The following is a 12900-nucleotide window of genomic DNA, read 5'->3' on the forward strand; positions in this document are numbered from 1 at the left end:
TTGAGACCCCTGCTCTATTCCCATAGCTTCTGCTGACATTATCATCCGAAGCTTCAGCTAGTGAAAAAACAATTATAATTAAGTGACATGATGCTCTGACAAGCGCTTCCTCACAATTATTCTTCCTAGAGCGGAATGTTGTCAGTGCACAAACAGTGGCTGTTGGGAAGGGACAGGGATTGCCCTGGGATTGTGAGGATAGTTTATGTAATCAGTATACTGAAAAAAATAGGTCAGAAAGATTTTTATTATGTACAGGTACATAAAAAAGTAAACCAAAATGCTTTTGCAACTTTTTGAGCAAATTAGAGGTACCTCACTGTGTTAATTAATATAATAATTGCCCGAGCAATAATAAAAAAAACCAACAACTTTACACGGTAGCTCAAATAAAAACAGCAAATTTCGGATCCAATAATACTATTACCATTATATGCAGATTTTAGTCTAAGCAGAGGGCATTTTTAAGCTTCTATTTTAGCTACCACAAAGGTCCACTTTTAAGCCTCCTTAAGAAAACAGCATGGAAACAGACCAATCAAGTGGTGTTTTTATGTATGAAAGAACATGGCTGAGTCTGTTGGAGCAGCACAGACCAAAGGTGGATTGAGAGAGCAAATCTTGCACAGGAGAAAACAGGTAGAGATCTGTCTGGCAGCGCATTGAGAAATCACTTATTCTGCAAAAAGAAGGTGTTTGTCCTAAGAAGAGAGTGAAAGCCACTTCAGGGCCGGTGTAAAAGTGACTGTTAAGGGGAGGGAGCTTACAGAGTTCTGGAAAAGCTTCTGGAATTAAAAAGTGAAACTGAAGATTTCAAAAGTTGAATTAATCCTTCATTTCCAGTATACTCAGTAAATGCTTGAACTGCAACCTTTAGAATCTTGGTGACAACATTTAACCTTTTAAAAAGAAATAAAAGTCTTATCAGAGGTGAAAAACTCATAAAACACGAAGAAGGTCCAACGTTATCCTTGATCGAGGGATATCAATATTGAGTACTTTAACTTCCACTCTTTCTCCAGGGCCCAACCCAAGACTTCTTCTCTTCTTGGCTTTAGAAAGTTTTGTTTCTGTTATGTTCCGAATTGGAATCAATCCTGACTTACCAACACCAATATCAACAAAAACTCCAAAGAGAGTAGCGTTCTCTACTTTTCCAGTCAGAACAGTGCCAATGCTCAAGTCTTCAAGACAAACTATGCTTCTCTTGAAATCAGGTTTCTCAAAATCTGTCATAAAAAACAAGAGATGAAAATCAAGTTTCTGAAATAAGATACTGGAAAGACAACAGTACAATTAAACTTGTGCTGTGGATCACCTCTAATAGGCAGCCTCCTACTTTCGGAAACTAACTGAAAGTTTTCAGAGTAGCAGCTGTGTTAGTCTGTATCCGTAAAAAGAAAAGGCGGACTTGTGGCATCTTAGAGACTAACCAATTTATTAGAGCATAAGTTTTCGTGAGCATCCGATGAAGTGAGCTGTAGCTCACGAAAGCTTATGCTCAAATAAATTGGTTAGTCTCTAAGGTGCCACAAGTACTCCTTTTCTTTTTGGGAATACAGACTAACATGGCTGTTACTCTGAAATTAGTCTCAAAGGTAACTGAAAGTAGCTCCAGGATTTCCAATACATTTTCATTTGGCTTTCATATAAGCATCACCTCTACCAGGCAATGGATTTTCTTCTATTTTGCTAACCCCTTGGCTGGTCACTTAAAACAGTTTATACTATATGGAGAACCAGGTATAGTGAAACCTATGGCAAGAGGCTACCGCAAGAGACCAACAAAAATTGATTGCCTGATAGGGTTTTTAACTAATGGCTACATAGTGTACTGAAAGCCCTGTAAGCATTTGCTTGGGAGAAGGGTTTTCTCTTACAGGTGATTCTTAGCACAGATTTATAATCATACACACGGTTATATTTTAGTGTACATAATTGTACATAGTAAAGTGAGTACTCAGTTGAGGTAGTCTGGTGATACCACTAAGCAAAAGGAAAGTCACTCAAATAGCTTATTCATACCCCCATGCCTCAGAGATGGCCCTATATGCTCTCTACTCATTTATACCAGTTTGACATCAGTGTAATTCCACTAACTTCAAGGGAGTCACTCCTCATTTGCACTGATGAGAGTGGAGAAGCAAACACATATACTTTTAAATGCACAATGTTGGTATTCAAGCCTATATAGTAGAGTATGTGGGAATGGATAGGACTTTTTTTTCTCCTATTACTTACTTCTCAATTGTTGATCCCTCACCAAAACCTCTTTCCTTTTGTGCCAGCCTTGATACCTGCCCTTCTGCCCTCCCCTACAGCTGTCTTTCCTCTTCCTGATGCACTAAGCTTGTTAGTTTAGCAGAAGTAATATACTCAATTTACCAGAGAGATTCTAAATTTCACAAAAGTTAGACTGGGATTTTAACTTGTTTTCCCCTTTGTCTTTTAAAAAATAAAACACGAGTTCAAGGCCTAAAGCCAAAGCTCACTGAATGGGAGTCTGTGCACTGCAGTGCATTTGGATCAGGCCCTAAGGTATTACCCAGATTGGTGGTGGCATCAGTAGACCCTGAATGACATTGAAGTTTCCACTGAAGGAATGCACCTAATTACTTGACTCCAAATCAGTTAATCCTTTTGTAATATTACACTGCGCAGAGGTATTTCAATGCAAAAAGAAACTAAATAGCTGCTCAGGTCACTGGCAGGGATGAGATTGGGAGAAGCCATGGGAACCATTTAATGTTTAAAAAGCTGCTTTTTGTTCCAGCCTGGCATGACCCAGGTCTGCAGATTGTCCACTGTTACCTGAACAGCCATTTAACTGCTGCTCTAAGTTAGCTCCTTTGTGCAAAACTCTGAGATTTACTCCCCGGGGAGTACCTTGGTTACTAGAACATTTAAAAATAGATATTTTTTAAATCATCTTTCTAGTTCCCATCCCCAAATAGTTTTTCCTGTTTCACAGTCCATTAAACTCATTGAGGAGCATTAAGCAGCCAACAACAGAGTATTTCAATTCAAACTGAGGGGAGCACTTTAGAAAACTAAACTACAAGGAACAAGATATAACAAACTGAGGAAAGGGGAAGTTAATAGTAATGAATATAAATCAGAAGCTAGGAATTGTTGAAAATTGATTAAGGAAGCAGAGAGACAAGGAGAAATCTATGGCCAGCAGAGGTAAGGAAAAAAAGAAGGAGTTTTTAATGTATATCAGGAACAAAAGGAATCCTAACAATGTTGCTGATCCATTATTAAATGGAAATGGTAGGAGTATTAATAATAATGCAGAAAAGAAATAAATGATGTAGTTATATCATTTAACACTCTTTCCATTCCAGTAGCCTCTCAGGAGGATGTTAAACAGTAGATACTGAAGTGAGACATTTTTAAATCAGCAGGTCCAGATACCTTGCATCCAAGAATTTTAAAAGAGCTGGCTGAGGAGCAACCTGGACTGTAAATATTGATTTTCAAAAAGACTTTGAACAATAGGGAAGTTCCAGAAGACTTTAAGAAAGCTAATGTTGTGCTAATATTTAAAAAGGGCAAACGGGATGATCTGGGTAATTATAGGCCTCTCAGTCTGACATTGATCCCAGGCAAGATAATGGAGAGACGGATATGGGACTTGATTAATCAGGTATTAAAGGAGGGTGATGAAGTTAATGAATCAACAATGGTTTATGGAAAACAGATTCAGTCAAATTAATGTGATCTTTTCTGATGGGATTACAAGTTTGGTAGATAAAGATAATAGTATTGATGTCATATACTTAAACTTCTGTAAAGCGTTTGATTTGGTATTGCATGACATTTTTATTAAAAAAACTAGAAAGATAAAAAATTAACATGGCACATATTAAATGGATTAAAAATGGTTAACAGATAGATCTCAAAATGTAACTTTAAACAGGGAATAATCAATTAACGGGTACGTTTCTAGTGGCGTCCCATAGGGATTGGTTGTTGGCCCCATACTGTTTAACATTTTTGTTAATGATCTGGAAGAAAACAAAATCATCACAGATAGTTTGCTGATGACATAAAAATTGGGAGAATGGTGAATAGTGAAGAGGACAGCTCACTGACACAGAGAAATCTGAATTGCTTGGTAAACTGGCACTAGCAATCCAGCCTTTTAATATGGCTAAATGTAAATATATACATCTAGGAATACTGGCCATACTTACAAGACAGGGAATTCTATCCTGGGAAGCAGTGACTCTGAAAAAGATTTGGGGATCATAATGGATAATCAACTGAACATGAACTCCTAGTGTGATGCTGTGGTCAAAAGGGCAAATGCAATCCTTCAATGCATAATAAGGGGAATCTTGAGAAGGAGCAGATAGCTTATTTTACCTCTACATTTGCCACTGGTGTGACCATTTCTGGAATATTGTGTCCCGTTCTGGCACCCACAACTCAAAAAGGATGTTGATAAATTGGAGAGAATTCAGGGAAGAGCAATGAGAAGGATTAGAAAACATGTCTCATAGTGCAAGACTCAAGGAGCTCAGTTTATTTAGCTTAACAAAGAGAAGCTTAAGGCGTGACTTGATCACTGTCTATAAGTACCTACATGGGGAGCAAAATTAAACAGTAGCAAGCCTCCAGGACCAGGTGACTGTCAGATAGCTAATGTAAGGCTGATTTTTACAAAAGGCTCCAGAGGCAATCCTGGTAATTACGGATCACTAAGCCTAACTTCAGTACCAGGCAAATTAGTTGAAAATGTAGAACAGAATTATCAGACACATAGATGAACGCAATATTTTGGGGAAGAGTGAACATAGCTTTTGTAAAGGAAATTCATGCCTCACTAATATAGCAGAATTTTTTGAGGTCAACAAACTTGTGGGCAAGGGTGATCCAGTGGAAATAGTGTGCTTGGACTATCCGAAAGCCTTTGACAAGCTCCCTCACCAAAGGCTTTTAAGCAGAGTAAGTTGTCATGGGATAAAAGGGAAGGTCCTCTCATGGAACAGTAACTGGTTAAAAGATAGTAAACAAGGGTAGGAATAAATGGTCAGTTTTCACAGTGGCGAGAGGTAAAGAGTGGATTTCCCCAAGGATCTGTACTGGGACTGGTGCTGTTCAACATATTGATAAATAATCTGGTACAAGGGGTAAACAGTGAGAAGGCAAAGTTTGCAAATGATACAAAACTACTCAAAATAATTAAGTCCAAAGCTGACTGCAAAGAGTTACAAAAGGATCTCATAAAACTGGGTGACTGTGCAACAAAACAGCAGATTAAGTTCAATGTTAAAAATTGAAAGTAATGCACATTGGAAAACATAATCCCAAGTATATATACAAAATGTTGAGGTCTAAATTAGCTTTTACCATTCAAGAAAGAGATCTTGGTGTCATCATGAATAGTTCTCTGAAAACATCTGCTCAATATGCAGTGACAGTCAAAAAAGCTAATAGAAGGTTAGGAACCATTAGGAAAGGGATAGATAATAAGACAGAAAATATCATAATGCCACTATATAAATCCATGTTACGCCCACACCTTGAATACTGAATGCAGTTCTGGTCGCTCCATCTCAAAAAAAGATAGGTTAGAATTGGAAAAAGTACAGAAAAGGACAACAAAAATTATTAAGGAAATGGAACAGCTTCTGTATGAGAAGAAGTTAAAAAAACGGGGACTGTTCAACTTAGAAAAGAGACGACTAAGGGGGGATGTGATAGAGGTCTGTAAAATCATAAATGGTGTAGATAAAGAGAATAGGGAAGTGTTATATACCCTTCACATAACACAAGAACCAAGGGTCACTCAATGAAATCAATAGGAAGTACTTTTTCACACAACGCACAGTCAACCTGTGAAATTGATTGCCATGGGATGCTGTGAAACCTAAAAGAATAACTGGGTTAAAAAAATTTAGGTAAGTTCATGAAGGATAGGTCCATCAATGGCTATTAGTCAAGATGGTCAGAAACACAAGCACATGCTCCCCATGTGTCCCTAAACAGCTTACTGCCAGAAGCTGGGAGCGTAGGACAGGGGATGGATCACTTGATAAATTGCCCTATTCTGCTCATTCCTTGTGACGCATCCGCTATTGTCAGAAGACAGGATACTAGGCTTGATGGACCACCTGTGTGACCCAGTATGGCCATTCTTATGTTCTTAAGGCATACATTTTTAACAATAGGCTAATTCAGTTCAAAACATTTTAACAATGGGTTAGTTCAGTCCAAAACAAACAAAATCCCTGTCTGTATTAAGAAAACCATTTCTGAGCACGATTGCTACTAGCACAGTTTCCAGGCATAGGCATTGTCTACAACAGATTGTTCCAAAAATCTTCCGCCATTATACTACCACTAGTACATTCAAATTTGAAAGTTTGCATTAAGAACGGTCATTTATTTTGGTGTTGACTAACACAATGTATTTTTATGTTTATTGCTAGATAATCCATTTCACTGAAAATTAGACATTAGAGGTCTAGAATTAAATTACTACATGATAGGAAATGGGTTTCCAGAATCATTAGTGGGCTGCATTTATAAATAACTATAATGAAGCAATGAAGCAAAACAATGAAGGTTGAGAGAGTGGAAATGTATTTTTCTCTTTAAGCATCAGTCTACTATTTATTATTACATGCCTGTATTTTTCTTGCCTACCTTTATCTCTTGCAATTGTGAGAGGATAGAGCATATCCACTGTAAGGTTCTTTGAACAACTGTACCTCCTGATATATCCCCCTCCTCTCCTACGCCCTCCTCACTCTCCCGCACCCTAAACTGTTTTGCAATGCTATGAAGATCTAACCAGTGTGAGTCATGAGCCATGTACCCCAATAAAACTTTTCTTCGAGGAGTGTGTGACCCAAACTTCCAATAAATCAGAATCTTACATTACTATTCCATAGATCTTTATTACTAGTGTTTTTAGTCGTCTCATGCTTCTCCCACAATAGCCATCAGTAGATTTAATCAGTGTAGTCAACATATTACAACTGTCTTATCTGTTAAAAGCCTTGCAGCCCACCTTCCGATGGCTCAGAAGGTCATGATTTAAGACAGGATTCACACTCCTTAATTACCGAGCCAGCAAATACTATCTGACTGACTGCATGCTGTAGTACATTCTTCTCTGTTCGACAGGATAAAGGGAGGGAGTCAGCTGACCTACACATCCACTAAATCTACTGCCAGTTTAGAAAACATGTAGTTTAAAAATGAAACCCAGAACATTCTAAATTCCGGACTACAACAAAACTACCTTTATAAAGCAAGGCATTCAGTTTTTACCTGTTCGGAAATCAAAGCCTTCCGGTTGAGTCAGACCATCAATGATTATTTGCAGTGTATGTACTGTTGTATTTAGTGTTTTTGCTGCTCCTTCTATTCCTTCTTTTTGAATTACAGCATTTACTTTTTGTTGCATATCAGGTTTTCCTATATCATTTGGATTTCCTCCAATGAAAGTTAAAAACCTTGAGAATTAAAACAAAATAGACAATAACCTGTAAGATCATAAGAGATATTTATATAGTCCTCAGTGAGGATTGAAATCTTGCCAAGTTTAAAGTTCAAACTATTTTTGAGCTCTTACATGCACAAAAACATCTTGTTTTTAAAAAGTAACAGTAAAAAAAGCTTCTCTCTTTCACCTTAGCATAACTCAAACATTCTGCACTTCTCCATTCACCTTCACACTGAGGCCAAGCATGTGAAGTTTGAGTCTAAAATAACTTTTTCTGAAGGATATGAAGGACTGAATAGAAGGTTCAGAATAGAATCCGCTTCTCAGGCTTAACTTTAGGACTTGCTATCCATGAACCCTATTATTTCCAAAAGGATTTCCTATATTCATGATGATTTTATCCCAAAATTAATTAAATATTTACAGAAAAAAATGCAACTTACCATGAACATTCCATCAAAAAGTAAAAATTTCATCATTTTGTAATTCTTTTAATGTGACTTTTAATTAATTCAATTAAAATGAAAATACAGTGAAGATAAGATAATATTTGCAAATCTTACAGAAGTACAAAGAATCTTCTCTGGTTCTGAATTTCGTAATTTAAAGAAGAGGATGAAAAAGCTTTACAAAATAATCTGTCGTCCATAAGCTACACATAAAAGTTGGCCAATTATAATTAAGTGTTCAGATACTAACAGAATAAAGTCACACAAGGGTCACTATTTGACTGATGTATTTCTTAGTCCACCAAATCAAGAAACTGCATATGTTGGCTTAATTATTTAAAACTGAAAGTAAATATATTATATTCAATAAAGATATAAACACCCTGACCATAGTTCTTGGGTTTTGAATTCTATAGTAGAGACATACACAATGCACAAGAGCATTGTTAGTTTATACGCCTAGATACTGAAGGAAATTAGCTGAAGAATATGCTCACAAACAAAGCATACATTTTTATGCTGTGTCTTACAAACATTTATTTTAGCAGTGACAATGGCTAAATATCCTCAATATCAATAAAAGGATGAGAAATTCAAAACGAGCGGTCTTTAAATACTTTTTCTATTATGAAAAACAATGCAATATTATGTTTATTAAATGAAGCTATCAGTCCTTTTCTTAAAGCTGTTCACCACAGATGCCTCTTAATTGCTTAGTCTTGGTGTTCTGTAAATAGACTTTTTTCACCAAAGAGAACTCTCTACTCGTTCAGTATTCACATGGGGTTTGATTATGCCTGTCCTTCATGAAGGTGCACAGTAGGGCAATTGGAAGGAACATGAAGACTTCCTCTGCTCTTGCATGTTCTCCATAGCAGCCAGGCACAACTGCAGTCCTTGTGCTCTAGGAATCACAGGGGTCTGCTCCCTCCACTCTCCCCCCGCAGGGTTCGTGGCCCTATCCCACACCTCTGCACCAGCCTGTAGAACAGAACCTGCACATAGGATGGGGGAAGAATGGAAATATGCTGCACTCCACAAAGTGGTGTAGTAACCCACACATCCCCTGCACAACAGGGAACTGCAGGATGCATTCCACCCCCACAGCCCCAAGACAAGGTAACTGGTGGTGGTGTGGGTTGTCTGGACTGGAAGGGAAAAGAAAGGTAGTGGCTCTTTTAATGGTTCCATTCCCCTTTGGAGCTGGATGGGAAGGCATCACCTGAGCTGGTGGGCAGGCCGGTATGGCTCAGGTAAGCCACTGACCCTGAACACCTGTGAGAAGGTATATAAACTCTGTCTCCCCTCACACCCAGATGAGCACCACCTATCCCTGCAGTTTTTGGTCTGCTGCTGGCATAGTGGTAGTCACCTTTTTTGGGACTGGAAAGGAATTTTCCCCCCACTGCCAGATTGACCAGGGCTGGATGGTTGGGGTGGGGTTTTTTTTGGCCTTCCACACAGCAGCTCAGGGACCTTGGGGTAAGTCAGGAAGCAACGTTTTAGTTGTCACAACTTAGCAGGTGTTCAGTGCTGGTACTTATTCCATAGGAACTGGAAGTGAAGTTAGGGAAAGGCATACCCTAAAGAAGCTGGGGAACAGGTTTGGGCTCCTAACATCTGGTACAGTGAGAAGACAATCGCCTTTCCCCAGCCCCTTAACAAGGTGCGGGTGCCAGGGACCAGCTGTGGAGGGTGGGGGGACTGATGGCAGTCCTACAATAGGTAGAAAAGATTAAGGATGGAATCATGACCAGCACTGTATGAATTATTGCCATATAGTTCCCAGATGAATTAAGTTAATAAAGTTGTGGCCTAATTAAACCACATCCCTTGCATCTTGTCTTTCTTCCTGTATCTCTGGGACAATGCATTCTGGCACTCCCCTGCAGCTGTACACCTCCACTTTGCTCCCAATGCAGGGCTGTGCCTTAAAGGCACAATTGAGATAAGTATTTTGTTCAGCATGAAGTATTATATTTCTTCTACCTGAGGGGGTCTACCTGACAATATAATGGATAGCCCTCCTCTTACGTGGCCTATCTTTGTATGTTATGTCTAGTTTTCTGCCATTAAGATAAGCTAATGTGTGAATCACTGACTTCCTCCCTTGAAACCAAAGACACTGCACTTCTAATGATGCAACTGAATGTGTCCTCTGTTCAATTGCCATTACTGCATGCTTTTGTGCTCATGGTATAGCTACACCATTTTCAGAGGGGGGTTGAAGAGATAAATATATGCCAATCTAATTACTATACAATGTTGCAAATCTTAAACTGATATTAATCTTGGGAGCGACTTCTTTTCTTTTTCAGAAAATGAAAACAAAGGAATATTAATAAAGGTAAAATGGCCTAGTTGAAGTCAGTGGCTAAACTCCCATTGACTTTAATGAGGCCAGAACTCCCCAGAACAGGGAATCAAGATTGATGAATTCTATTCCCAATTCTTCTACTGATTTACTATGTGACATGGTCAATTCAGCCAGTGTCTCTCTCTCAGCTGAAATGTGGATAATGTCCCCTACCTCATAGAGGTAGCTTAAGCAAAGGGATATGGTAGGTTTATAAATTATAATCTTAAATGTTTTTTTTCTAGATTTAAGTAAAACCTAAGATTATAACATCTGAAAATTATTAGATAAAGTTATTTTCTCTATTTTTCAGGTTATTTTTTCCTTTGAGTATAGTCAATTTCACAGTGTCCTGCCTGTAGTCAGTGTCAATCAGCTTCCCCTCTTATTGTGGCTCTTTCACACAGTAACAAGGGAGAGAAAAGCATTACAAAAAAAATAAATTTGAAAATGTGGCTAAAAACCCACTAAAACCAGCACAAGAATTCAGTGACAGGCATTGGCCCCTGAATCCTCATTAATTTTTTTTAACTGAACAGATTTCAACTTTTGGTGTTGCTTTACTATTTCTTAAGCATTTTAACTGGTTGGATAACAAAGTAAAGTAACAAAGCAAATGCAATTTTTATCAACATCATTATTGTTGTTCACGTAAGCATATTACCATAAACAGATTGTAATTGTTATCCAAAAGAAGCAGCTCTACTAAGATGATAAAGGACATGTACTATTCTCCCTCTACCTGCAAAGAACATTAATGGGGCTGTATAGACAATACTGAAAATTTATGTAGGTCTGCGCAGTGTGCTCTGCACAGCACAGCTGAGAGAGAGCTGCTGACTGTTAAGTGCTGAAAGATGGACAATGCCACACCAGAACACCAGTGGCAGGCAACAGCTGCCTGAGCTTTGACTGACATGGCAGATGTAACATGACAATCCCTACAAACAGCCAGCCTCCTGACTCAACGTTCTAAATAATATATGCTTCACAAAGCAGACCTATAAACAAGTCTGCTGACATTCGTGCACTTGGCTTTATTTTACCACAAATGGAAATTCAGCCTGAGTACCTTCAAGTAACATTTTTTCACCATTAGAATTTCATAGAAGTGCATTTATATTGTAAATCGATAACAGGGTACATTTCACTGTTAATAAATGTAACCACATGGAACGTTCACAGATGTACAAAAAATTATGTTCAGATCTTTCAAATGTGTAGATAATGTAATCAGGATGTACAGTATTGTGTGCAGATTTTGGGGAAGAAAAACAGTTAGTAAGAAATAGGACTCTGAGTAAGACCAGGAGCCTGATCCTTAAATCTTTATTCACACAAGTAATTTTCGGTTTTGGAATCCCGTTGAAGATAATGGACTACTTGAATGAATAAGGCTTACTCATATGAGTGACGATGGTAGGAGTCAGGTCCTAAATTACCAATCATAGTTACCTGAATAATTTAATACAGTTAAGGTGATGAACAGCAATTTGGTTCCAGTTTAGGAAGGTACTTAAGCAGATGCCTAACTTTAAGCATGAGACTTACCACTGACTTAGATAGAGATATTCATGTTCTTAAAGTTACACATCTGCTTCAGTACATTCCTGAACTGGGGGTCTTTTCAGAGAAACTTGTCTTTGCCTAAATTCCTTTCATTAACAGCTCATAATACTGACAGCTATGACAAAACTAGAATCTCCGCAGTATTATAAAAATGCCCAACACCAAAAAATATAAGCACCTTCAATAGAAACAATAAAATTCTTATTTTAGAGATTCTCAATCCTTTAGGTCCTGATGAGAAACTAGATGCTAAAATATTTCCATGTAAAGATATTACCTAGTGATTATCGTAATTACAGATGTAATTTTTAAAAAGAGACTATTTAATCTGGTTATATATTTCATATATCATTTTTCACTCAAGCATGTGTGCTTTGAGGGCATTTTGAACAAAAATCAATATAAAGGACAAAGCTCTCGCTCAGCAGTAATGCATTGTATTGATCATCAATATTTTTAAATGTCATTGCTTAAGAACAAAGTTAAATGCTCTCTTATTTAGAAAACTTTCTTAGGGTTACTGCAAGGTCAGAAAAGCTATAGTCAGAAAAGAAAGATTATGATATGGTTAGAAAAAATAAGAATAGTCTGTGTGACAAGCAACTTCCCTTACTATGGTTTTAGTTATGTTAAACACTTAATCTGGACGATACGATCTTTGAAATCATAATTTTAACAAGTTTGTAATTGACAGTTCCAGTGCTGCAAGAAAGCAAATTATAGACCCCATAATAAACAAATCTCCCCTCCTCTAAGTATTTTCTTGTGTATGCATGAGTAAAGTAACAAGTTCTAATTAGTAGTTGATATAGTTTAGCAGCAGCTATCATCTCTCTCTAAAAATCCAATAATGTTTAAAAAGTTCCACAAAAATTGATATGCAAAAGGTGAGATTCTTCATAACTTTGATCAATCTTATAAAGTAGGACATATTGCCTTCCTGTCCTCAGATACTGAATGTTTGAGTTAATGATGAATCCTTTTCATATAAAGGAATGTCAACTGAGGTAAAGCTACCAGAATCTTGTTTAAAAAAAAAAAAAATCAAAACTGCAGGAGGTTAG

At 37.5% G+C, this 12900-nt stretch overlaps 1 protein-coding gene across 6 annotated transcripts in view; it reads right to left on the reverse strand.

The window, feature by feature from the left end:
• Window positions 1–229: 229 nt before the first annotated feature.
• SRBD1 (S1 RNA binding domain 1) overlaps window positions 230–12900 on the reverse strand; it is a 229834-nt gene continuing 217163 nt past the window's right edge. For all 6 annotated transcript variants that reach the window (XM_077813865.1, XM_077813859.1, XM_077813861.1 and 3 more), the window contains 2 exons: window positions 7288–7472; window positions 230–1229 (listed from right to left, as the gene is read on the reverse strand). In XM_077813865.1, the coding sequence (XP_077669991.1) occupies window positions 940–1229; window positions 7288–7472 (475 nt within the window). In that variant the 3' untranslated portion in view covers window positions 230–939. The remainder of the gene's footprint in view (window positions 1230–7287; window positions 7473–12900) is intronic.

The sequence above is a fragment of the Eretmochelys imbricata genome, chromosome 3, assembly GCF_965152235.1.
Source record: "Eretmochelys imbricata isolate rEreImb1 chromosome 3, rEreImb1.hap1, whole genome shotgun sequence".
In the NCBI taxonomy this organism is placed as follows: domain Eukaryota; kingdom Metazoa; phylum Chordata; order Testudines; family Cheloniidae; genus Eretmochelys; species Eretmochelys imbricata.